This window comes from Tupaia chinensis, unplaced genomic scaffold (assembly GCF_000334495.1).
Source record: "Tupaia chinensis unplaced genomic scaffold, TupChi_1.0 Scaffold000346_1, whole genome shotgun sequence".
Classification (NCBI taxonomy): domain Eukaryota; kingdom Metazoa; phylum Chordata; class Mammalia; order Scandentia; family Tupaiidae; genus Tupaia; species Tupaia belangeri.
This window is the reverse complement of record NW_006159840.1, coordinates 1260759-1288067: the sequence shown is the minus strand read 5'-3', so window position 1 is coordinate 1288067 and position 27309 is coordinate 1260759. Positions and strand designations below refer to the sequence as shown.

At 45.2% G+C, this 27309-nt stretch overlaps 1 protein-coding gene and 1 long non-coding RNA gene across 3 annotated transcripts in view; one reads left to right on the top strand and one right to left on the bottom strand.

The window, feature by feature from the left end:
* Nucleotides 1-27309, top strand: part of PLG (plasminogen) — a 53209-nt gene that overhangs the window by 13051 nt on the left and 12849 nt on the right. For both annotated transcript variants that reach the window (XM_014589244.2, XM_006152249.3), the window contains 8 exons: nt 1249-1369; nt 4016-4134; nt 5046-5208; nt 8030-8175; nt 12453-12612; nt 17610-17791; nt 18258-18406; nt 21384-21477. In XM_014589244.2, coding sequence (XP_014444730.2) covers nt 1249-1369; nt 4016-4134; nt 5046-5208; nt 8030-8175; nt 12453-12612; nt 17610-17791; nt 18258-18406; nt 21384-21477 — 1134 coding nt within the window. The remainder of the gene's footprint in view (nt 1-1248; nt 1370-4015; nt 4135-5045; nt 5209-8029; nt 8176-12452; nt 12613-17609; nt 17792-18257; nt 18407-21383; nt 21478-27309) is intronic.
* LOC114008464 (uncharacterized) lies at nt 2787-3654 on the bottom strand. The gene is made up of 2 exons (XR_003549995.1): nt 3620-3654; nt 2787-3493 (listed from the first exon to the last, which is right to left on the bottom strand). It is a non-coding gene; the product is annotated as an uncharacterized LOC114008464 (long non-coding RNA).

The following is a 27309-nucleotide window of genomic DNA, read 5'->3' as shown; positions in this document are numbered from 1 at the left end:
GGTGTGCGGGGCCCCAAAAAAAAAATCTCCTCAAAAAAAAAAAAAAAAAAAAAAAGAAGAAGAAAAGAAAGCCCTTTGCTCAGACCTCAGGATCGGCCTGAATTATTTTTATTAAAATGTTTCTTCAACATGAGCAATGTCAAACTCAACTTGAGCTCTAGATCTAAACTCTAGGTGCAAATGTCTTGAGTTTGAAAGTCTTCCCCAGTATAAAACACCAATCATGTGTGCAAATACTTGAAATAAAGCTGCAAAATCAGCAGAATTCAAGTAAACAATTTAATATGGTAGGTTTTTTGGTTTACCTGAAGCTTAGCAACAAACCATGTTCTAAATCTGCAGTTCATCCTTTTAATAGATCATCCAATTTCATAGCCCACCTCAGAGGTCTATGAGAAAAAATAATTAACATCATACTAAAGAGATTTTCCTCATTTTTTTTTCTGCAGTTCTTAGTGGGAGGGGGACAAGATCAAGGGGGGATGGATGTGACAATGTGGTCGTTGTGCCGTGTGGGGACCCAGTTCTTCCCTTTTCTTTATTTGAACTCCGGGGGCCCTGTATTTGGGAACTGTTTCAGGTCATGGGCCGTGCTTGCCAGGTGTGCATCATTTTTGTAAAGCCTTCCCTGTTTCTCTTATTACTCCAGAAAAACTAAAGTTGTGTATCGCTTCACCTCGCCACGTCATGCCAATAATTCTGCATCAAGGTTTCAGTTTTTAAACAGTATAGGAAGAAAAGAACAGTCAGTCATGCATCTCAACCACACTCCAGCTGAAGATTGGCCTTCCATCCCAAACCAGTGTCAGCTTATTTGGCGATCATTCAAGTGATTAGAATAATTTCATAAAAGTTTTTTAAGTTTTTGAAACGAAGATGCCAAATATTTAAAACCACTCACAGAGAACTTTCAGACATCTAAGAATAGGCATGTGACCTCAGGCCTGTGCATCGCAGTTTGAGGACGTGGCATTACAGAAATGCGGAATTCGGTCTTGGCGACAACGATATTGACCAAAATGTGCTAATTTTACCATTAGAAAGAGGGAAGCACCTCTGTCTTATATTAGAAAATGATGAGTCTTTATTGCCAATTTAAAAATCAAGTGGTTGTTGGGAAGTACGTAGGGACGAATGGCCAGCAGCATTTGAGACATTTCTAGTGGGGTTCTGGAGTTCACTCTGTATTTTGCTTCATCTATTTTGGTTTCTTCCTTCCTCTCTTTCTTTCTTCCCCACTCTGCCCAGATGAGTGCATGCATTGCACTGGAGAAAATTATGAGGGCAAAATTTCCAAGACCAAGTCTGGACGTGAATGCCAGGCCTGGGGCTCTCAGACCCCGCACGCGCACGGATACCTTCCCTCCAAGTAAGTCATGCCGGGAATATTTGATGTTGAAGACTCTGTAAGCCCTCCCAGACACTATGCCATTTAGATACTCTAGCGTTCCTTGGGAAGTGGGCACCTGATGTTTGCGTATGTATGTTTGTGTTTTAGTTTTGTTATAGTGCACGTGCTCTTGCCAGAGAGAGGCAGAGAAAGAGAGAAAGAGAGAGAGAATGAGAAATCTTCCCCTCGGGGAGATGGCCACACTGCAATTTCTTCTCCTCTACTTCTCTCTCAGAATTTTGGGCACACACACACACACACACCCGTGCCCTGTGTATTTTTCAAGCTGCCAGGTCTGGACCTTGAATCATGACAACGCCTATGTGGAATCCAGCCACCACAACCACCAAGCCACCAGGTGGCCCTGGCACCTGATGTTGAATTTCAAAGCTGGTATCCTCCCACAAGACAGCAAGTGAAGTGCTCATACATTCTTGCTACCCCAAATATGGTCCATGAACCAGCAGCAGAATCTCAGGTCGCCTGAACCTGATTTTGCGTTAAAACTGGATCCTCAGCTGATTCATACACACACACAATTTGAGAAATACAGGGCCAGCCTATGGCTTTGTAGTTAAAGAAGCCAGATTCCTCGTGCCCGTCTGTGTGGCTTGAATTCTGACCCGGACAGCTTGAAAAACATGTGAGTGGGTGTCCCAAATCCCAACAGCATAGAGAAATACCGTAGGAGGGTTGCAGTGTGACCATGCCTCACTTGGTGGTGGTGGGGGGGTGCTTTCTCCCTCTCCCCTCTCTGTCTCTGTTTCTTGCTGGTGACCACACACATATCTTCAGACAATTTTTTTAAAATTGAGAAATACAGATATATCTTGTTTGTATCTTTTCCAAATTTTTAATACCCTTTCGTGTCCCTTCCCTTTACTCCATGGGGACACATGTGTACTAACCTATGATGTGTGGGTACACATCAGGAGTTTTGTGAGTCCCCGCAGTTATGTGTATTTGTATGGGTGCATTATTCTGGGATGAGGGTTTATAACTTCCACCAAATTTTCAAAAGGACCATGAATTAAAAACAGGAGTGGGGCCATCAGGTGGCATAGTAGTTTAGGCACTGGACTCCCACATGGTCAACCATGGTTCGAGTTCCAGACTCAGTGGCTTGAAGCTCACACCAGGCAGTGTGTGTGTCCAAAATCCAGAGAGAAGAATGGAGAAGGGATTGTGGTATGGCCATCCTTCCTGGGAGTGATTTCTCACTTTCTGTTTATCTCTCAGGTGAACATACAAACCCAATAGCAAAAATATCTCGCTCTCAAAAAAAAAAAAAAAAAAAAAGATTAAGACTCCTTGCTCTAGAAAGTAATGGTGGTGCCCTGAGTTCGGTTTTATGAGGATTCTATCACGTCAGTGGTACTGAGAACGCCACCCACTCTGCAGCTGCTCTGGCTTCTCTCTTTATTCTGTGATCACCGTAGGACTGGAACAAGGCGTAGCAGAGTTGCCCAAATGAGGCTGAGCCCAGCTCTCCCCGTGGAAACCTCACCACTGCTTCTGCACCTCCCTTTCGGAGTAGCTAGCTTAAAGCACAGCTGCTGCCACTTTTCTTCAAAGGAGCGCTCCTAGAAGGGCCTCAAGGCCCCCACTGCGTGCATTCACTTCCAGGAATCTACTAGGTCGGGAAAGTCATGGCATGCTTTCTATACAGAAACGCGTCATCACTGTCCAATGACCCACAGAAGAGGCTCGCTCCCGCCAGTGCTGCCACTCTGTCCAGGCTGGACGAGCAAGTCCAGTTTCAGGGAGTGAGATAAGCCCAGCAGGCGGCCGGTGTGGAGTGCCATGGTGCTCCCACCATAGGCACTGGGTTCCCCCGGGAGGGCTCGTCGGCCCGGACTCCATGGCTCCAGAGTCACAGGAACATGGCATCTCCCTTTTGGTTTCTCCAAACTTCAAGGCTGGCAGGACCAGAGACTCAGACTAGAAAGACCACTCCTGTAAGCCATGAAGACGCCGGCTTCTTGACTGAACCAAGAGCTGGATGACTCTTTCAGCAGTGAGCACTCGAACACTTTGTATTTTCAAATCGCTATTATTTGTAGCTGAATAACTCGAGTTTTCTCACATCAGTTTTCTGGATAGCTAGAATGCGAAGGATTCTCTATATTAGAATACTGATACTGTTTAGTGATTTTTTTTTTAATTTACTATAGGTCATTCACTCACTGGGGAGAGAGACAGACAGAGAGAGATAAAATGAGAAAGTACCTTTCAGAAGGGACGGCCACAATGCAATCCCTTCTCCATCCTCCTCTCAGGATTTGGGGCACACATGTACACGTGCCTAGTGTGTTTTTCAAGCTGCAGGGCTCAGGTCTCAAACCACACAGTTGATCATGTGGGATCCAGCTGCCTCTATCACCATGCCACCTGCTGTCTCAGTTCAGTGACTTTCATGGATGTGACCTGTAAGAAAAATCAGTCCTTAGGATGTTGGGTTCGCCTTTCTTCCTGGATTGTCACGTCTGCGGGCAGCCTCTACCCAGTGACCTCGCAGGGCCTGCGTCTGCTGGCACACAGCGGGTGCCAGTGTTCGCTCACTGGAAAAGACTCCTCTGTGAAGACGAATGTCCGGTCTTACTGAAACCCTTCTTGCCCATTCAGATTTCCAAACAAGAACTTAAAGATGAATTACTGCCGTAACCCCGATGGGGAGCCTGGTCCCTGGTGTTTTACCACAGACCCCAACAAACGCTGGGAACTCTGCGACATCCCCCGCTGCAGTGAGTATGACCCGAGCCCAGCACTTCCGGGACCCTAATCCTTTTCTGAGAAGAAAGCGTGTATCAGTGTCTGAGTGCGGGGCTCAGAAGTGACCACACTCTTGTGGTCTGTTTCTGCTTTTTTTTTTTTTTTGAGAGATTTTCGCTATAGGGCGCATGCGCTTGCCAGACAGAGAGAGACATAGAGACAGAAAGAAAGAAATCACCCCCCAGGGGGGATGGTCACGCCGCAATCCCTTCTCCTCCATTCGCCTCTCGGGATCTTGGGCACGCACTCACACATGCCCGGCGTGAGTTTTAAGCCACCGGATCCGGGACGTGAACCGCAGTCGACTACGTGGGAGTCCAGACATAGCCATTACGCTAACTGCTGGTTCCCGGCTGTTTCTGCATTTTAACAACACGCCCCTCCCTGCATCAGAGACGTCGCTTTTACGAGTACACGTACTTAACGTAGGTTCTTGAGCACGTCTACGGTATTCTACTTTTTTCTGTGCTGGAGGGAAATTAGAGCCAGGCTCTCTGGTACATGGATTTTTACATGAGCCAGAGTTCTCCCTCACGGTGCTTTGTAAACAAAGGTGTCTGGAGACGTCCAGTTTTTCAGTCTGTTCAACTTGGAGAGAAGTGGGGAAGAGTGTTCAGGTGGACAGACTCATAGATTCTACCACATTGATTTCTTCTGAAAATGCTAAACTGTCCATAACATCTATCTGTGCATTCTTTATTTTAAAAATATTTATTGTAGAGGGAACGAGCATGTAAGTAAGGCGTGTAAACAGGGCAGGTGGATATGTTATAAGTTATATGTTAGAAGTGATGGATGTAGACCATAAGGGTGTACAACAATGAAATGTAAAGCAAAAATCACAAATAAAAGAATTTATTGTAATTTATTTTCCCCATTGAAGCAACACCCCCACCATCTTCTGGTCCAACACACCAGTGTCTGAAGGGAAAAGGGGAGAGCTACAGAGGGAATGTGGCTGTCACCGTGTCGGGGAACACCTGCCAGCGCTGGAGCGCACAGACTCCTCACAAGCACAACAAGACCCCGGAAAACTACCCCTGCAAGTAAGTCGCTCTATCCTCACTCCAGTGTGAGCTCCTGTGGCTTTGCTTTGGTTTTAGCTACTATAGGAACCTAGGATTAAAGTATTCTGGGATGAAAGCTTGTCAAACCATATGCAAAGGCAATGAGATTAAGCACTTCTTTTTAAAATTTTTTTTAATCGATTTTTTTGGTAAAGGGGATGTGTGTTCACTGGAGAGGCAGAGACAGAGAGACAGAAAGTGAGAAATCACCTCCCACCAGGGGAGATGGACATGCCACAATCCCTTCTTCTCTGTTCTCCTCTCTTGCTCTTGGGCATGCATGCACACGCACCGGCATGAGTCTTAAGTCGCCAGGTCTGGGACTCAAACCATGGTCAACTGCGTGGGAGTCCAGAGACATAGCCATCACTCCATCTGCTGGTCCCCAACAGTTTTTTTCAGTAACAGAGGTTCTCAGCGTGGGGTTCCCCAGACCAGCAGAATTAGCATCAGCAGAAATTTGTCAGAAATGCACGTTCCTGGCCTTCTCTAGAAAAATGAATCAGGAACATGGGGGCAAGTCCCACAATGCGTTTGGAAAAGTTTTCAGTTAAATGCATACCAAGATGTGAGAAGAACCACTGTAACACTTACATTCCATGGCTAAGATGGGCACTCCCAGGGGCAGGAACAGGGTGGGAAATACCCACTGTACAAAGGTCTTCAAAAAACTCATACAAAGTGTGTAGTATGAAAAGCCATGCATGGATTCCAATTTTCATGCACCAAAAGTAATCTTCTGCTGAAATTTTTATTTTCCATCAATTTTCTTTTCTTTTTTTCTTTTTTTTTTCCCCACAATCCCTTCTCCTCCATTCTCCTCTCAGGATTTTGGGGACATATGAACACACGCCTGGTGTGGTGTGAGTTTTAAGCTACTCAGTCTGGGACTCAAACCATGGTCAGCCATGTGGGAATCCAGCACCTTAACTACCACACCGCCTCCTGGCCCCGTCCATCCACTTTTAAAAGACCCCTTATATTTCTAGCAGGTAGTACGAAAGAGGCATGTAAGTAAGGCGTGTAAACAGGGCAGGTGGATATGTTATAAGTTATATGTTAGAAGTGATGGATGTAGACCATAAGGGTGTACAACAATGAAATGTAAAGCAAAAATCACAAATAAAAGAATTTATTGTAATTTATTTTCCCCATTGAAGCAACACCCCCACCATCTTCTGGTCCAACACACCAGTGTCTGAAGGGAAAAGGGGAGAGCTACAGAGGGAATGTGGCTGTCACCGTGTCGGGGAACACCTGCCAGCGCTGGAGCGCACAGACTCCTCACAAGCACAACAAGACCCCGGAAAACTACCCCTGCAAGTAAGTCGCTCTATCCTCACTCCAGTGTGAGCTCCTGTGGCTTTGCTTTGGTTTTAGCTACTATAGGAACCTAGGATTAAAGTATTCTGGGATGAAAGCTTGTCAAACCATATGCAAAGGCAATGAGATTAAGCACTTCTTTTTAAAATTTTTTTTAATCGATTTTTTTGGTAAAGGGGATGTGTGTTCACTGGAGAGGCAGAGACAGAGAGACAGAAAGTGAGAAATCACCTCCCACCAGGGGAGATGGACATGCCACAATCCCTTCTTCTCTGTTCTCCTCTCTTGCTCTTGGGCATGCATGCACACGCACCGGCATGAGTCTTAAGTCGCCAGGTCTGGGACTCAAACCATGGTCAACTGCGTGGGAGTCCAGAGACATAGCCATCACTCCATCTGCTGGTCCCCAACAGTTTTTTTCAGTAACAGAGGTTCTCAGCGTGGGGTTCCCCAGACCAGCAGAATTAGCATCAGCAGAAATTTGTCAGAAATGCACGTTCCTGGCCTTCTCTAGAAAAATGAATCAGGAACATGGGGGCAAGTCCCACAATGCGTTTGGAAAAGTTTTCAGTTAAATGCATACCAAGATGTGAGAAGAACCACTGTAACACTTACATTCCATGGCTAAGATGGGCACTCCCAGGGGCAGGAACAGGGTGGGAAATACCCACTGTACAAAGGTCTTCAAAAAACTCATACAAAGTGTGTAGTATGAAAAGCCATGCATGGATTCCAATTTTCATGCACCAAAAGTAATCTTCTGCTGAAATTTTTATTTTCCATCAATTTTCTTTTCTTTTTTTCTTTTTTTTTTCCCCACAATCCCTTCTCCTCCATTCTCCTCTCAGGATTTTGGGGACATATGAACACACGCCTGGTGTGGTGTGAGTTTTAAGCTACTCAGTCTGGGACTCAAACCATGGTCAGCCATGTGGGAATCCAGCACCTTAACTACCACACCGCCTCCTGGCCCCGTCCATCCACTTTTAAAAGGCCCCTTATATTTCTAGCAGGTAGTACAGGTCCAATACCTAGTTAAAGACTTACTTCATTTGACTATAAAGAGTCAAGAAATATATTCCATCCATTTTCCCAGAAGCATCATCTTTGCCAATACTTCTAGGGAATTCTAGGCAATCTTGCTCTGCTTAAGCTTTCTTCCAGACCTGCTATTCAGTTTTTTTTTTTAAATTTTTTTTCATTTCATTTTTTTCCATACATTCAATCACATTATTATTTGGCTTACAAAATGGATATTTCAACAGGTGAACATTTCTCCCTAGTACTGTTGATAAAACTATGAAATATCTTCAACAGATAATACCACACTTCTTTGTGCCATTAATGCTTTGCCTCCCTGACCCTCTCAGTTTGTTTAATTCTAGAGTTTAGCTAGAAACATATCTAATATCACCCTTAACAAACATGTTTATTTAGCCTTTTGGAAAAGTCAAACTCACAATCCCTTGTTTTTCAGAGATCTGGATGAAAACTACTGTCGCAACCCTGATGGAGAGACGGCGCCCTGGTGCTACACGACCAACAGTACAGTGAGGTGGGAGTACTGCCAGATACCCTCCTGCGAGTCCTCTCCATCATCCCCAGAACAGGCGGATACCCCAGGTAAGAACGGGACATGAGAGCTGACCGAGGCCCAAACAAGCTCCTTCTTTTTGTTCTCCGGTGCCATCCTCACCATATGCAGCAGCTGCATCCATTTGACTATTTCCATTGTGGTCAGAGCACAAGCTCTGTTTGGTTTCAATTAATTTAAGTTTGTGGAGGTTTGTTTTATGGTTCAGAATGTAGCCATCTTGGTGAATGTTCCATGTGCTCTTGAAGAGAATATGACTTCTGTTCTTGAAGGGTAAAGTGCTCTCGAAAGGTTGACTCGGTCAAATCTGTTGTTCGAATTGTTCTGTATCCTGACTGATTTCCCATTGAGTACTGAGGTTTGAATGGTGACATGTCCAATTTTAACATAGATTAATTTGTTTCTTTTTTCACTTCTAACTCTGTTTGCTTTATATATTTTGAAGCTGTTGTTAGATACATACATATTTAGGACTGTTAAATCTTGAATTATTACGTACTGTGTCTTACATTGCTTGTTCTGAAGTCTATTTTTGCGGTTATGAATGCAGCCTTTGTCACTATTTTCACTAGTTTTGTATGATATATATTATTCTCAATATCTTAATTGAGACTTTAGGCTATTCGCATTAACGCAACTGAATATTGTGGAGTTTTTGTTTTGAATATTGTAGAACTTACAGCAACAATCAAGTTAGCTATTTCTCTTTGTTCTATTTGAGCTTTGTTCTTTTTTCTGTCTTGATTTAGATTACCACTATTATTTTTTAAATTTCTGATAGATGGCATGCACATGAGAGGGAGGGAGGGAGAGAGAAAGAGAGAGAGAGGAGAGCGAGAGAGGAAAGTATCCTCAACAGACTCTTGTCATGCTGCGATCCTCTTTCCCCAGACCTCCTGCTCATCAGAATCTTGGCACTCAGGCATTGGCCAATGCTTTGAGGCTCACCTGGGGATCTGAACCCACATGTGGCTTCCAGTCCTGCAGCTCAGTATGCTGTGGATTGCACCACCTAGACCAGGCCTGGATTATTTTTATGATTGTCTCTTATCGCCAATATTTGCTTATTAGTTGAATTAATTTTCAATGGTTTTGGGTGTTTTCCCTTATGTCTACAATATGCACCTTGACCTTTTCACATTCCACTTTCAAATAACATTAGTCCAGTCGATGTATTGTAAGAGCCTTACAACATGGTACTTCTGTTTCCTCCTTCCTGAAACGTTGTACTATGATTTTTCTCTAACAGAAGCATACTTCTACTATGAAATAAGTCTCACCATACACTGATAATATTTTTACCCTGAATGGTCAGTGGTGTTTTAAAGTAATGATAAATAAAATATTTTAAATATTTTATTTATTTATTTATTTATCCATTTCTGGTGCTCTTCATTTCTCTGTGTAGATCCAAATTTCCATCTGGTGTCAAATTCCTTCTTTACTCTTCAGTGTTTCTTGTCTGGTCTGATGCTGATGAAGTCTTTCAGTTTTTGCATGTTGGAAAAAAGGATTTTCCCTTCAGTGTTCGAACATAATTTTGCTGGGTATAGATACTATGTTGATAAGTTTTATTTCTTTTTACCGTTTTAACGATGACTTTTTACTATCTTTTCTTGAATAGTTCTGACTAGAAATCTCATCTATGGGGACCAGCAGGTGGCATAATGGCTATGTCACTGGACTCCCATGTAGTCGATCACAGTTCGAGTCCCAGACCCGGTGGCTTAAACTCACACAGGGTGCATGCGCGTGTATGCCCAGGATCCTGAGAGGAGAATGGAGGAGAAGGGATTGTGGTGTGGCCATCCCCCTGGGGGGTGATTTCTCGCTTTCTGGCTCTCTGTCTTTATCTGTCTTTCTGGCGAGCACACGTGTCCTATAGCAAAAACCTCTCAAAAAAAAAAAAAGAAATCTCATATTTGTTTCTACATATTCAATATTCAAAATGCCTTCAAGATTTTCTCTCATACTTGTTTTTCAGCAGTTTGACTAGTGTGTCTAGATGTGTTTATTTATTTATGTACACATTTTTCTACTTATTCTGTGTTGGGTTTTCTTGGATTTGTGGATAGTTGATTTTTTAATATCTTCATAAAATTTTCAGCAATTATCTGTTCAAATATTTATTATTTTCCCTTCTCTCTCTCTCTGTTTTACTCTTTGAAACTGAGTATACAAATGTGAGACCTTTCATATTGTCTCATAACTCTTATATGCTTATTCTTCTCCCCTCGCCCCCAAACCACTCTTTTTCTCTTTGTGTTTCAGTTTGGAGAATTTCTTTCTTTTATTAAATTAATTTGCCAGAGGGTATGTGTGACCACCAGAGAGAGATGGAGAAACAGAGAGAGGGAGACCAAGAAAACAGCCATCATGAGGCATGGCGTGCCGCAATCCCCTCTCCTCCATTTCTCTGTCCTGTTGGGATTTGGGGCACACATGCACATACACTCAGCATGTTTCTCAAACTGCTGGTCTGGTATTTGAACCATGCATCTGGCCATGTGGGATCTAGATCTTCCTTAACCTCTAGGCCATGAGATAGTCTCTTTTCTTTCCCTCCCTCCCTGCCTCACTCTTCCTTCCTTTCTTTCATTCTTCTGTGAATGTCAGGGACAGAGAGAAAGACAGATGGGGAGAGGCGATAACACACCCCAACAGTGTCTCGTTGCTGTGATCCACCCTCCAACCCTAGATCATGATCATGGGCAAGCATGTACCTGCCATACCCAGGAGGTCTTCAGACTTGAACCAGGAATCTTTCCATGTTGGGTTGCCTCACAGTGCATTTTGTTTTATTGCTGCACCACTTCCTGACCCTGGTTTGGGATGATTCCTATGAACCTAATTTCAAGTTTACTGATTATTTCCTCAGTTGTGTCTGGTCTGCTGATCATCCCATTGACGAAATTCTTTATCTCTAGTACCATTCCCCCCCCCCTAGTATTTCCATCCTGCACTTTTTTACAGTTTCCATCTAGGTTGAACTTCCTCATCTACCTCCATGCATATTGTTTGCCTCTACCACACAATCTTTAACCCGGCAATCGTAGTTATCTTACCATCCCGAAGGTATATGAAATAGTTTCCAGATGAAGTCATCTTGAGTCTGGCTCTGTTGATTGCTTCATCACTTACAGTGGATTTTTTCCCTCTTGCTTTTTTGTAAATTTTTACTAAATGCTGGAGATTATGAATAGGATTGTAGAGACTGTAGTAAACACTCCAAAACAGACTCCCTTCCTTTTTTATCAGTATGTCATGTAGGTAACCAAGTCAATCTACTCAGAGGTTGGACTGAATTTGGGCTTTGCTTTGTTCCTTTCACCTTAAGAGTACCACAGGCTTTCAATTCCTCTAGTAAGGGCTAGTAAGGGCTGCTGTTTCCTTGTGTTTGAAGTGGGTCCTGGGGTGCTCAAGGGTTTTTTCCAAGGTTCCTAAGCTTTTCTCAGAATCTTGCAGTCACTGCTAATTCAAATACCAGAGGGCATCTCTTCACACACCTAATCTGACCCTAGGGGTAGACTGCTATTTTTTCTTACTCAATGCTGTCTTTTGGTGGAAGTAGGGGAATGTGCTGTCTCTCTGTTCATCCTTCAGGCCTAGGCAGGCTCTGCACATGTCTGCTTCGGAGGCAGTTATTTCTGTGTTCTTATCTCTCCTTCCATGGAAAACTTGTATCTGTGACGGGTCCTGTGTAGAAAAGTAGTCGACTTCAGCTTTGTGTCAGTGCTGGATCCTGGGCCCAAGAAGATTCCCTGTCCTTGTTCTATGGGAATAGGATTTTTGTCTCTACCCCTCCCTGAGAAACAACCAGTCTTTGCCTGTAGTCTTAGACACGGGATTATCTTCTGCCCCACTCCTCAGAAGTTTTAGGTGTCGGTCTAACAGGAGCTCGGCCTCTGGGGAAATGTGCAATGGTGTCATGTCTGCCTCCATCAGCGGCTGTCACCACCTGCAGCCTGTACCACCGAAGGCACGTTACTCATTCTCCAGCCATATTGGCCTCATGAATACCCAGTAGAGACCCACAAAAAGAGCTTGTGCATGAGTACAATTTCCATTCATACATACTCTGGACCTGCTTATTTTAACCCCTGAGTTTTATATGAAATAGTTCCAAGAAAAGATAGATCATTAAAGTTCTAGAATGCTATGGATTGATTGTTTATTTTGCACGTCCACTTGCCTGTCAATACGGAAAAGCAATTCCCAAGACTACGGTCTGGTTTGCATGATAAATCACTTCACATGGTTTTCTGGTTATCATTACTCAGCTTCAATTTTTCTATTTTAATTTCAGCATCAGCTGAGCAAACCCCTGTGGTCCAGGAGTGCTACGAAGGTAATGGGCAGAGTTACCGAGGCAAGTCATCCATCACTATCACGGGAAAGAAATGCCAATCTTGGTCATCTATGACACCACACCGGCATCAGAAGACCCCAGAAAACTTCCCCAATGCGTATGTCTTTGATTCTAACCGTAAGAGAAGCATTAACCAACTTAAATTTCTTTAAAATACTGGGACCAACAGATGACATAATGGTTACGTAGCTGGACTCCCACATGGTCGACTGTGGTTTGAGTCTCAGACCTGGAGGCTTGAAACTCACACCAGGTACGTGTGCATGCATGCTGAAAATCCCAAGAGGAGAGTGGAAGGAAGGGGATTGCAGCATGACCATCCTCCCTGAGGTGGGGGTGGGGGTGATTTATCACTTTCTATCTCTCTCTCAGGTGAGCACATGTGCCCTATAGTAAAAATCTCTTTTTTTTAAAAAAAAAATATTTTATTTAACTTTATTTATTTATTTATTTTAATTTGACCAGAGAGGGACAGAGTAAGGGTGTCGGGGGGAGTGAGAAAGCAAGCCGCCAGGTACAGGACTCCACATGGTTGACCATGTGGGAGCCTAGCACCTTAACCACTACGCCACCTGCCAGCCCTGCAAAAGTCTCTCTTAAGAAAAGAAAAGAAAAAAGAAAAGTAAAGAAAAGAAAGCCATGCTTTGAGTTAACTTCTTAGGACCAAATTTTTCTTAGACCCAGAATGTGAGGCAAAATGTCTCAGGAAGCTTACTTGTAAGCGAAGTGCCCGACTGAAGAGAAATGACAGGCTAGTTGTCTTTCCTGAGCAGTTCTGTGGGAGCGGAGGGGATATACGGAGGCGGTAAAGTTACACTATTGGAAAGCTCAGGAGAACAAATATCCAAAAAGCTTAGAAACTCTAACATTCCATAGCACCCTCTGGATATCAGTGCAGTCTTTCAACTATGGAATTTCGTTGTTCTGACCCTCAACCTCTGAAGTGAAGTTTGTGTGTGTCATTTGTGTTTTGAGTCACAAGTCAATATACATATGTGTGAGTGTACAATATTCATACGTATATGATTACACACACACACACAATCTAACCTGTACTCGCTCACACCCCAGGTTGTGAGCACTACCGCTCTGAAGGGATATGGGTTGTCAGGACCCACAGAGCAGAAGCAGGAAGGCAGGTGAAAGTAGAGAAGTACACAGGGGCTGACAGGGGAAAGGGGCAGGTAGATGAGAAAGACCAGGCCTGACCAGCAGCCTTTCTATCATAAATGACTACAAAATATATGGAAAGAATTATTTTCACATGAGGGATGACAGAGAGCACAAGACAAAACTTTTAGAAAGGGGAGAATACGAAATCGACCCCATCAATTTCCCTGGCTTTCTTCCTGACGACCCTTCCTGGACTGAAGGCCAGGAGATGAAGCCGAAGCAGACCACAGCAGTCTTGCTGCACTGAGCAGAGAGAGTGGAGGTTGGGATTACTGAGGAGCTGGAATTTTCTACGCAGGGCAGTAATGAGAAAGAATTTGGGGAGAGAAGGAGCTCCAGGAATATGCAAAGAGGTCTCCTCAAATCTTTGGTGGTATGTAAAGCTGCCCATGACAGGGAGACATCCCACGAAGAAAACAGGACAAAGAACAACTGCTAGTGAAGAGCACACCAAAGGAGTGGCGAGCTAAATGAGGACTACAGAACTCATGCAAGTCACACAGTATTGGGGGAAATTGGAGTTCTGATGAGCCAGAGAGGGCGACTTCACTAAATATCTTGAAGATTTAATAGAATAAAGGCTAAAATAAAGGCTCTAGAAGCAGTCCACCAAAACTTAAAAGTAAGCTTAGAGGGATCATAATGATCTCCAAGTAAATTAACTACCTTCCAGAAGAAAACTCAACACTCTTTAGAGACTGACAACAAAACTAGACTGCCCAGTAATGTGACACCCATGATGTCCAGCACAAATTTAAAAATTACTAAACATACAAAAGGCACTAAATGCAATCTATAACAGGGGGAAAAATCAGTCAATACAGGTAGACCCCAAAGTGATAGAAATGAAAGAAAGCACAGAAAGTTTTAAAACATTGCCATAGTGTTCAAGTATTTAAAGGAAAACACAGACATAAAAGAAATAAATGATAATATATATAAAAAAGGAAAATGATAAAAGAGCCAAGTGGAAATTAAAAACTAAAGCAATCTATCTTGAATACAAAATTTACCAACTGATGGGACCAGTAGATGGCGTAATGGCTATGTCACTGGACTCCCAAGTGGTCAACTGCAGCTCAAGTCCCGGACCCAGTGGTTTAAACTCACGCCAGGCATGTGTGCGTGCGTGCCCAAGATCCCAAGAGGAGAATGGAGGAGAAGGGATTGTGGAGTGGCCATCCTCCCGGGGGGTGATTTCTCGCTGTCTCTCTGTCTCTCTCTGTCTTTCTGGCAAGCATATGCACCTTATAGCAAAAACCTCTCAAAAAACAAAAAACAAAAAAAACGGGTAAGGTACACTAGCTACCACTTAAAATACAGAAAACCCAGCGATAAGACACAATTCAAAGGCAAAACCTCATACTCTGCAAGGTAATCTTTCATGGGAAGTTTCACCCTCTCTGTCTTTCTGGCAAGAATATGCACCTTATAGCAAAAACCTCCCAAAAAAAAAAAAGAAATCACCGGCTGGCCTTACCATCAGGTTAGACCTCACAGAAGAGTATGTTAACTAGAAACACAAAAGACTGAAAAATCGATAAATAGATAAACAGTCTCAAAGACATCTAGAAAAATAGCAAGAGATCTAATGCATATGTAAAGCAAGTCTCAGAACACAAGGAGAGCGATATTGGGACAGGAAAAAAATACTTAAGCAATGATGATTGAATATTTTCCAAAGTGAAGAAAATTATAAACTCAGATTTAAAATGATATGTAACAAATGTGTTTTGATTTGTATTTCTGAAACTAAAAGATACGTTGAATCTGCCCCTCCCCCTAAAAAAGAAGCTCAGTGATTCGGAAGCCAAAATTTAAAAATAGAACTGCATGACTTACTTAGGCACATCACACTAAATTGCTAGAAGTCAAAAATAAAGAGAAAAATCTTATAAGAAGCCAGATAAGAAGATAAATTTACGTAGAGAAATAGCAATAAAATGACTCCGTGTTATATTTTAATAACAGAACTTCAGATTTATGAAGCAAAAACCGATGGAAGTAGAGAGAACTAGATAAGGCTTCAATTACAGTTGGAGACTTCCTGACTTCTCTCTCAGCACAGTTATAAAAAAATCCTCCCCAAACAAAGCATAATAGAACACGTAGACTCAAAAATGATATATTGGGGAGAGGCCAGATTCCAAGAGGTTATGGAAAAGGTAAGAGAAACCAACGGTGTTTGCCCTTGGGGTGGTAGCAGACTGGGCCGTGGTTCGGCGAGCTGCCCTGGCGATGGAAACCTTCCATATCCTGATGGGAGTGCAGGTCAGCTCAGTGCATGTGCTCACCAACACTCACCCAAGTACTCTTCAGATCTGTGCATTTAGTACATGTAAAGTCTATCTCAACTAAAAAGAGGGCAGGACTCTGTTTCGGATGCTGCCTTTTGACACACCCAGTTGTTCAGAAGTCCACTGACAGGCTTCCTCAGATTGTGGGCCAGGGTTGGGGCCACGCACAGTGTCTATATTGCCTACAGACACAGCGTTTGGTCCCCACAGCGCGTAACACAGCCTGAGTTTTCTCAGACCGCCGCAGGTCATGAATCGGAGCTGTAAAGGGAACTCAAGGCTGAGTGCTGTGAGCGGTTGGCCAGTGTTCTCAGGAGGCGGGAGCGGACTGCAGCCTCTGGCATTCCCAGGACCCTTGCTGCTACGTCTCTTGCTCAGATTTTTTTCCTGACTCCTCCATGGCCACTCTGCCCCCTCCTCCTCCCGTAGTGCAATGGGTGCAGCCAGCCCAGGGTGGCTGAGAGAGAGTGGGCCCCTGCCCAGGCATGCTTCCTACGGGACTGCCATTCTGCCTGGGAACCAGCTCTCCAGGCCAGCTTTCTAAGCCCAAGCTCGCTTGATCTGCCGGATACCATGTTTACAGTAATAGAAGTTTCAGGGTTTTTTGTTTTTTCCCATCGTAAATGTGTAGTGTTTTAGCTATTAACACATTATGAGTAAATAGATCAAGAGGGCTGGTCTGGGAATGTTGAGATCTTGTAAGTCATTCCTTCCTTGGGGGAAATATATTTTAGTTCCAACTTACACATCTCTATGTACTTGTATTTAGAGAAATTGACAGATGCAGACAGACTTGTATGTACATAAAAATCTAAAATAAGCTTCAGAATCTGTTATCAGTTATGCCTTTTTTTTTTTTTTTTTTTGCTATAGGGTATATGCACTTGCTGGAGAGACAGAAAGTGAGAAATCACCCCCCAGGGGGGATGGCCACATCACAATCCTTCTCCTCCATTCTCCTCTTGGGATTTTGGGCATGCACACACATGTACCCAGTGTGAGTTTTAAGCTGCCAGGTCCACGACTTGAACCATGGTGGACTATGAGGGAGTCCAATGATGCAACCATTATGCCATTTGCTGGTCCCTCTATCAGTGATTTCTAAGGAATGCATGTAGCAGAATATGGAAAGAGGATGTTCTTTGACACATTTTAATATCTTCTCAGTTTTCATATGGAGCATTTATTACTTTTAATCTTTTCTATTTTTGCCATAGAGCATGTGCACTCACCAGAGAGACAGAGAGAGGGAGAGTGAGAAACCATCCCCAGGGAGACGGCCATGCCACAATCCCCTCTCCTTCCTCTCCTCTCAGGATCTTGGGCGTTCACACACATGTGCCCAGCATGATTTGAAAGATTTGGGACTCGAGCCATGGTTCACCATGTGGGAGTCCAATGACTTAACCTGTTGGCCCATACTTTTGATGTTTAAAGATACAATCTAGACTGTCTCTGAAATCTTGGCAGTTGTTTAGAAGCTGAGGACCACCTGTGTTGGCAACATTATTGTTGCACCTTTCATGGGAATATTTGAAGCCACTTGTTTAAGAAGATTTAGAGCATGTCGGGTGTGCCTGAGATTCTCCCCCCTTGGTGACCTGCATTGTTTTGGCATTGACAGCGGCTTGACAATGAACTACTGCAGGAATCCAGATGGCGACAAAAGCCCTTGGTGTTACACCACTGACCCGAGGGTCAGGTGGGAGTACTGCAACCTGAAGAAATGCTCCGAAACGCAAGGGGGCATCGTGGTCACTTCACCGGTAGTTCCGGTTCCCAGTACACAGGAGCCCTCTGAACAAGGTGAGGGACTGTGTCCAGGCTCCCACTTGGACGCCAGGATGTATGGAAACTTAGACACTTACTGATGTAGGGGCCTTCAGGGCTTTGTGGGGGGTTCGAGCCTCAGGGCCACCCCTGGGGAGCCAGAACTGTTGCTCCTGCGGTAACAGGGCGGGCAGTGCCGTGAGGGGTTGTGTGGATCCTCCAGGGTGAGCTGTGCCTCGCCTCTCCCACGCTGACTATCTTAGCGCCCTAGCTCCGAGTGCATTCCAGCGTGCTGCTGAACAGGTGGTCTTCCCGAGCCAGCCTGCATTTCCTGTGACGTCTTAAACAGGCAGGGCTCGTGTTTACCTGCAGACTGCCTGTGTTCTGAAGGCTGTGGCTGCCGAGTCTGTCCCCTTGGAGGAGCCTAACATGACTGCCCTGATCCCGTTCCATCCTGACTCTAGATAGTAGCACGCAGCCATCCCTTGTGTTTTTCCAACAGACTGCATGTTTGGGAGCGGTAAAGGATATCGGGGCAAGAAGGCCACCACTGTCACTGGCACCCCGTGCCAGCCATGGGCTGCCCAGGAGCCCCATCGACACAACATTTTCACTCCAGAGACAAACCCGCAGGCGAATCTGGAAGAAAACGTAAGCCACTTGGGTTTGGACTCCCTTGCTGACCAATCTTTGCAAACGAAAGTGGTCCCGTGTCACAGAACACCAATCTGGACCAATCAGGTGTTGAGGAAAAGATGGTGGGAGGGAGGAAACACTGGCCGGATCTCAGGGCCTAAACCTGAGCACACCTGGCACCCACGTGGCGAGTACGATGCCCACAGGGAGCAGACCGCTGACGATGCCTGCTGACGTCCTTAGGCTCTTACTGCCCTTCTGTGACATTTCTGGCATGCTTCCATTGTCGGGTGCTGCTTCTAGGTTTGTCCTCTAGATGCCAGTGATCAAAGGTATCATTCGTGACATCTTCGATATTTCTGGAAAAAATCTGGCCGGGCCAGCAGGACCCACGCAGTAGGGTTTCCCAAGTTCATGCACTCTCTGGGGAGGGTCACTTTGGGGAGGCAGAGGAAAGTCTGTGCTGTAGGGAGAACGGGGGCGTTTTTCAGCTCTCACCTCTCCACACAACACTTCTGACATCAGATCAGGGCTAGGCTGTCTCCCCACACACCAAGCAGTTCTCCAGTGGATGCTGGCTGGGCGTCCTTCAATTCTGACTGCGTCAACCTGGAGACAGTGTCCGATCCCACAGGTTAGGAGCTCGATCCCACAGCAATGCCCCCTCACTTCAGATGCCAGTTGCAAGCCCCAAGTCATGACCTGTACTTTTTAAAAATAATTATTTATTTTATTTCATTTTATCTATTAATTTTTGTTGTTGTTGCTTTAAAATTGACCAGAGATAAACAGAGAGAGAGAGAGAGAAAATGAGACAGAAAGTCACCAGGTCTGGGACTCCAACTGTGACCGGCCATATGGAAGTCCAGCACCTTAACCACCATGCCACCTGTTGGCCCAAAGTGACCTGTACTTTCAACTGACTTACTATAATTTGGGGATATCATGACTACCTCCTCTGATTTGATCGATTTGCTAGAGTGACTCGCAGGACTCAGTGAAACACTTTTCTTACGTTTACCCATTTATTATAAAGGCTATTAAAAGCATTCAGCCAGATGGACGGGTGAGGCATGTGGGAAGGCTCGGAGCTTCCAGGCCCTCTCTGGGAAATGCCTGTGTTCCGCTATCTGGAAGCTCTTCAAATCCTGTCCTTTTTGGTTTTTATGGGCGCCTTGTTACATAGGCATAATTGATCAAATCATTGTCTGCTGGTGATCAACTCAACCTTCAGCCCTTCCCCTGATTTGAATTTTTATGCCAGAGGCCATGCATGTATACATATGTGTACAAGTGTGAGTGTGTGAGAGAGAGAGAGAAAGAGAGAGAGAGAGAGAGAGAGAGAGAGAGAGAGAGAGAGAGAGGACCTCCCAGTGGGGCTTGGCCATGCTTTAATCCAACTTTCCCTCCAATTTTCTATACAATTAGGATTCTGGGTGTCTTTCAAGCATGTCTTTCAAGACCCCTGGGCTGGGACTTGAACGCTAGTTGGCCATAGGATATCTGGCTTCCACTGTGTAGTAAGTGCCTAGCCACTGTGCTATGGGTCAGCCCACCTTTTCCCTCTCTAGAGTTGAGGGGTAAAGTTAAAAATTCCAGCACTCTCATCATATGATTGTTTCCCCTGGGAAAGTCCCCATCTTGGGGCTTTCCAGAGCCCACCAAGAGTTGCCTCAATAGAATGGAAGATGCTTCTCTCACCAGGAAACTCTAAAGGATTTAGAAGCACTATGTCCAGAAATTGCAAAGATGTCAGGAGTTCTGTGCGAGGAACCAGGGAGCAGGGAGCGAATACACTTACTATAGCACATCAGAGGAAGGAGCAGAGAGTGAATACACTTACTATAGCACATCAGAGGAAGGAGCAGAGAGCGAATACACTTACTGTAGCACAACATCAGAGGAAGGAGCAGAGAGCGAATACACTTACTGTAGCACAACATCAGAGGAAGGAGCAGAGAGCGAATACACTTACTGTAGCACAACATCAGAGGAAGGAGCAGAGAGCGAATACACTTACTGTAGCACAACATCAGAGGAAGGAGCAGAGAGCGAATACACTTACTATAGCACAACATCAGAGGAAGGAGTAGATAGTGAATACACTTACTATAGCACATCAGAGGAAGGAGCAGAGAGTGAATACACTTACTATAGCACAACATCAGAGGAAGGAGCAGAGACACCATCTCCCCGTATCTCTATCCATGCACATTGGCATTTCTGAATAAACTGCAAACAGGCTTCATTGGGTGGAGGACTGCTGAAGGCCACAGGAGACAAGATAAGACAGTGTCCCCCTGTCCTCTGCTGCTGAGTCTCTGAGAGCCCCTCGACTCGGGCCCTCGAGGGGAAGCCACCTGTGCGTTCTCTACTTCAGCACCCTACAGAGTCACTAGCTCCATCCTGGGAGCGGCTCAGTGTTGGAGTGCCTTCTGAACGAGGGGACATACCAATAGCACCCAATGATTCAGCAGATTTGTAAGCATCCAAAACTGATATCTGGAAAAAACAAACAAGCAAACAAATAAAAGAGACAGAGGAAGAGAGAGATAAAGGAAGGAAGGGAGAAATAGGGAAACTTCCAGGACAGCCAGTAGCATGGTGGTCAAGGCAGCTGTATCCCCTGTGGCACATTGTGTGGTCTGAGTCCTGGACAAGGTGGCTTGAAAATCATGCTGGACACATGTGTGTGTGTGTGCATATACTTGTGTGTGTGTGTGTGTGTGTGTGTGTGTGTATGTGCGTGCCCAAAATCCTGAGAGAAGAATGGAGGAGAAAGGAGTGCAGCATGGCCACCCCTCCTGCCCCCCCATATCCGGGGAGAGCTTTCTCACTCCTCCCCACCCCATCTTTCTCTGGTCTGAGAAAATTTAAAACAAAAAAGTGAAAAGGAAAACTCTTCATCTTCCAAGACAGACATGAAAACTGTGCTTAAACACCTCCCCTTCCGCCCGAGTGGGCCGTGTCTCACACACTTGCTCTTTCCCAGTACTGCCGGAATCCTGACGGTGACGTCAATGGGCCCTGGTGCTACACCATGAACCCAAGAAAACTCTTTGACTACTGTGATGTCCCTCAGTGCGGTAAGTGGCTTTCTTTTTCATAAGGAAGTTATTTCTCAAATAAACGCAGTCGTCACCACTTTCTCGATATGGATTTGTACTCTCTGCCCCTAAGAAAAGTCTTTTGGGCTTTTCTGAGCCAAATGTTTCTGGGAAGCGGACATCCGGGCATCTTGAACTGGTTCTTTTGGCTCCATTTGTTAGAAAAACACCCTCTTCTCTACATGCACACACAATTTAAATGAACTAAATGCAAGAGTCCCTAAGAGCAAGCTAAGATGATCGAATCAGCCCCATGATGGTACAGCTGAACTTTCGCCTGCAGCAGCTGAGAAGTAAGAAAGAAAATACACACAGCAGGGAACAGCTAAGCATGTGATCAGCCATACACTGTCAACCTATCAGTTGTCACCCTAAGGATTCAGTTAGCGGCAAATCACTGTGCTCCTAAGATTCCTAGTTGTTGGCTAGGCATGAGCCACATAAATTAGGGACGGTTGTCGAGGTCCTTCCCTAGGGCTCCAAGACTCCTCTAGGGAGTAAGAGACGTGGATCTTGAAAAGGAAAACGGACATTGGGTTTTAAAATATTAGGATCACAAATCCATTGATATTTCTGGGGAAAAAAATCTAAGCCACTTTTGTTTGCTCTGCCTTGTTTTGCTTTCTGTTGACCAATCTTTGCAAATAGAACTTGTCCCAGTTACAGAAAACCATCCCGGACTTCTCTTGCACAGCCTGAGTGGTTGGCGTCTGCCGGGCCCTGGGGCTGGGGGAAGAGTCTTAGCCTGCCAAGCCACTTCAGACCAGCGTCCAGAGGTGGTTTGGGAGGCAGTGAGGGGTAGTGGTTAAGAGAACGGGAATCACACTGTGACCGACGTTTGCATTCAGGTAGCTCCCGGGCAGTGCAGGAGGGCAGAAGCAGAGGCAAAGGTGGCAGGAAGGATTCTACTTGGCCAGTGTTCTTGTAAGGTGGCCGTGTGCTCTGGGGCTAGCATGAGTTCATAGCTGCCTTGTCCTCTGCTGGTTGCTCCTGTGTGTTCTGCAGATGCTCTCGGTGGCCCTCCACCTGAAGGCATCTTGAAGGGGTTAGTGTCTTCCTTTCACTCCTGACTCTGCTTTCTTGCCCCCTGGCAAATCCCCTGACTCTTACTGCCCAATCTCTATCCTTGAGAGATTTCTATAAGTTGAGCCCAGGTTGACATTTCTGCCTCAGACCCCACAGTGGTGCCAGGGACTCAGGAGCCTTTGGTTCCCACGGAAGGAGGTGCAATAGCTTCCAGGTGTACCCCAACCACTGCCAGAGACTAGCTTTCTCAGTGTGAGTGAGGTCTGGGTATCTCACCAACACATCACCCTGCAGGAAGTGGTCTGAAGACCTCCGAGTGGCTGATCAGAACTCTTCTCACCAAGTTTGGGGTCAACCTCACCTGCCTCCTATCATGGTGAGGTGGGGGACCTCATAGGCCATCAAAAAATTCTCTTCCTGGGCCAGCAGATGGCATAATGATTGTGCTGCTGGACTCCCATGTAGTTGACTGAGGTCGGAGTACTGAACCTGGTGGCTTAAACCTCACGCCAGGTGTGTGTGCATGCGTGCCCAAAATCCTGAGAGGAGAATGGAGGGGAAGGGATTGCGGCATGGCTGTCCCCCCTGCAGGGTGATTTTCCCCTTCTGGTCTCTCTCTCCAGCAAGCGCATGCACCCTATAGCAAAAATTTTAAAATATTAGGATCACAAATCCATTGATATTTCTGGGGAAAAAAATCTAAGCCACTTTTGTTTGCTCTGCCTTGTTTTGCTTTCTGTTGACCAATCTTTGCAAATAGAACTTGTCCCAGTTACAGAAAACCATCCCGGACTTCTCTTGCACAGCCTGAGTGGTTGGCGTCTGCCAGGCCCTGGGGCTGGGGGAAGAGTCTTAGCCTGCCAAGCCACTTCAGACCAGCGTCCAGAGGTGGTTTGGGAGGCAGTGAGGGGTAGTGGTTAAGAGAACGGGAATCACACTGTGACCGACGTTTGCATTCAGGTAGCTCCCGGGCAGTGCAGGAGGGCAGAAGCAGAGGCAAAGGTGGCAGGAAGGATTCTACTTGGCCAGTGTTCTTGTAAGGTGGCCGTGTGCTCTGGGGCTAGCATGAGTTCATAGCTGCCTTGTCCTCTGCTGGTTGCTCCTGTGTGTTCTGCAGATGCTCTCGGTGGCCCTCCACCTGAAGGCATCTTGAAGGGGTTAGTGTCTTCCTTTCACTCCTGACTCTGCTTTCTTGCCCCCTGGCAAATCCCCTGACTCTTACTGCCCAATCTCTATCCTTGAGAGATTTCTATAAGTTGAGCCCAGGTTGACATTTCTGCCTCAGACCCCACAGTGGTGCCAGGGACTCAGGAGCCTTTGGTTCCCACGGAAGGAGGTGCAATAGCTTCCAGGTGTACCCCAACCACTGCCAGAGACTAGCTTTCTCAGTGTGAGTGAGGTCTGGGTATCTCACCAACACATCACCCTGCAGGAAGTGGTCTGAAGACCTCCGAGTGGCTGATCAGAACTCTTCTCACCAAGTTTGGGGTCAACCTCACCTGCCTCCTATCATGGTGAGGTGGGGGACCTCATAGGCCATCAAAAAATTCTCTTCCTGGGCCAGCAGATGGCATAATGATTGTGCTGCTGGACTCCCATGTAGTTGACTGAGGTCGGAGTACTGAACCTGGTGGCTTAAACCTCACGCCAGGTGTGTGTGCATGCGTGCCCAAAATCCTGAGAGGAGAATGGAGGGGAAGGGATTGCGGCATGGCTGTCCCCCCTGCAGGGTGATTTTCCCCTTCTGGTCTCTCTCTCCAGCAAGCGCATGCACCCTATAGCAAAAATCTCTCAAACAAAGAAAAATTCTTTTCCCATCCTTTCTTCCGTCTCCAATCTTTAAGAACCTGATTCTTTCGCCTCCTCCATATGGGTAAGGCTACCAGTCATAGAAGAGACGATTTCCTTTCAGATCTGTGCATGGAAGTTTGTCTTAACCCCATCCCAATCCTGGGCATCTGTGGGGCCTCAGTGGAATTCCCTGATTTACTATCATCTTATTCACCAATCCCCTAGAATTAAAGATCAAAAACAGGGGTCACAGCCGCTGCTTCTGTCCAGTGCCTACGGCAATGCCTGGCTTACGACAGGTGTGGCGTGTCTTCCTACGTATTTGCAGAATGAATTGGCACGGGCAGGTTTGCGACTCACAGCTTTTCTAGCATGTCAGATCAGTGTGGAAGGTGGCTATCTCAGAGTAAGGACATTTTTGTGTGCTCATGTGGTTTTTGTTAATTTTATTTGGAATTTTTTCAGAATGAGAAATCTCTTAATATATGACTCGGCCTATTGAGGCTATGTGCCTTGTTTTTCTTTGTCTTTAAGTATTCCATTGCTCTTTCCACGGGGCATTTCAGATTTTGTTTTTTAAGGTGGGAAATTTCCTACAGGTCATTAAAATATTTCAATCCTTTACATTTTTTTTTTTAATTCACAAGGAAAATAAATCTTAAAAGAAATCACCATTCATTAACTTCTTTTCTTCTTCTTTTTCTAAATTTTGCTATAGGGCCTATGTACTTGCCTGAGTTAGAGAGAGAGAGAGAGAGAGAGAGAGAGAGAGAGGAGAAATAGCCCCTCAGGGGAGGAATAGACATGCCACAATCCCTTTTCCTCCATACTCCTGTCAGGATTTTGAGCACACACACACACAGGAGCCCGGTGTAATTTTCAAGTTGCCGGATCTAGGACTCGAACCACACAGTCAGTTATGTGTAACCCAGCCATCTTAACCTCCACGTCATCTGCTGGCCTGACCACTGATTAACTTTTTAAGCTACACATAAACTTCTTTATTTAAAAAAGGTTTTTTGTCAGAGAGTGCATGTCTTGTCAGAGAGTCAGTGAAAGGGAAAGTGAGAAATCACCCCACGAGGGGACGACCGTGGCATAATCTGTTCTCCTGAGGTTTGAAGCACCCACACATGCACCGAGTGTGGTTTTCAAGCCTCTGGGTCCCTGACTCAAACCACAGTCTTCTATGTGGGAGTCCATCACTTTAACCACCACACCACCTGCTGGCCCCACACATAAACTTTTTAAAGCTGCTCACACGGAATAATTTGTAAATATATACTGTTATTAAAAAAAAAAAAAAAAAAGAGCACTGTGGCCAGCAGATGGTGTAATGGTTACATTGCTGGATTCCCACGTCGGCGACCGCGGTTTGAGTCCTGGACCCAGCAGCTTAAAACTCAGGCTGCGCACACTTGCGTACATGCCCAGAGCCCCGAGAGGAAGATGGAGGAGAAGAGACTGTAGCGTGGCCATCCCCCCTGGGGGGTGATTCTCACTTTCTGTCTCTCTGTCTCTCCAGCAAGCACATGTGCCCTATAGCAAAAATCTCTCTCCCCCCCCAAAAAAAGCACTATGCAAATTGCATGTAAGTAATAGCATAGGTAAAGCAGCCTGAAATCAGAACTATAATTTAGTTAGCCCAATGTTATGTTTCTAAATTTCATCACAGGATCGTATGTTTTTTCTCTTTAATATTAACTTCAAAAATGGAAGAAATGCTTATGATATACATACTTGTATTTATTTACATTAGCTCTTTTAAAATTACATATGTTTGTTGAAAATAATAATAAGTATTTCATTTCTACCAACTCATTTAATACAAATAGTAAATACGTAAAAATAATAGGGACGTTCAGTGTGGTGTTGAATACTAAGAGCAGGGCACCATGACCTGGGCAGTCCTCGTCTCAGCACGCGTGTGCACATCTGCTATAGAGAAGGCACAGCAACAGAGATTGAGCTCAGCATAGCGAGGACGTCATTCCATTGCTGGCTTCCTTTTATTTCTTTTCTTTTTACTATTTTTTTAATATTTGCTAGAGGGTGTGTGTGCTCACCAGAGAGAGAGAGAGAGAGAATGAAGGAAAATGAGAAAACACCCTCCTCCCATGGAGGATGGCCATGCTACAATCCCTTCTCCTCCACTCTCCCTTCAGGATTTGGGGCATGCATGCACATGTGCCTGGAATGTTTTTCCAACTGCAGAGTCTGAGATTTGTACCACGCAGTCAGCCATGTGGGGACCAGTCGCCTTAACCACTACACTGTTGGCTGGCTGGTCTGCAGCCTTTCTTTTTAAAAAATATTTTAATATATAAATTCTCACAACAGGTCATGGCAAATTGAAAGTTATTTTGAAGATTCCATTTCCAGATTTGTTATAGTGTAGAATCTCTGGTTGATTAAAAAAGAAAGAATTTCTTCTTGCAGTTGGTATGAAAAATGGCTTGCAGTTAAATTTTGGAGCCCCAGAAGGGCTACAGACCACAGAGCAGCATATCTGAACACCGTTTGCAGCCTCCGAAGTGCTGTGGGCATTAGTGAGGGGTACCAAGCTGGGACATTAACCCTGCATGCCAGGAACTTTGCAGGCTGGCTGGGAACAGGAGCAGCGAGGAGGTAACTACAGACTAAGGCACTTGTGTGTAAGTCATCCCATGATGTTAGGTTGGTCATGGGAGACTCCCCAGAAAAACTGCCCTGAAGCTGACTTTTCAACATAGGAGAGTTAGGCTTGCTACATGCACAGGTATTTCAAAGAGTTCATTGAAAAATAGAATTAAAGTACAAGTTTATTTTGGTGCCATACATTTTTTTTGGGGGGGGGGAGTTTTTTGCTATAGGGCGCGTGCGCTCGCCAGAAAAACAGAGAGAGACAGAGAGATAGAAAGCGAGAAATTGGGACCAGCAGTTAGCGTAATGGCTATGTCGCTGGACTCCCACATAGTTGACTGCGGGTTGTGTCCCGGGCCCAGGGGGCTAAAA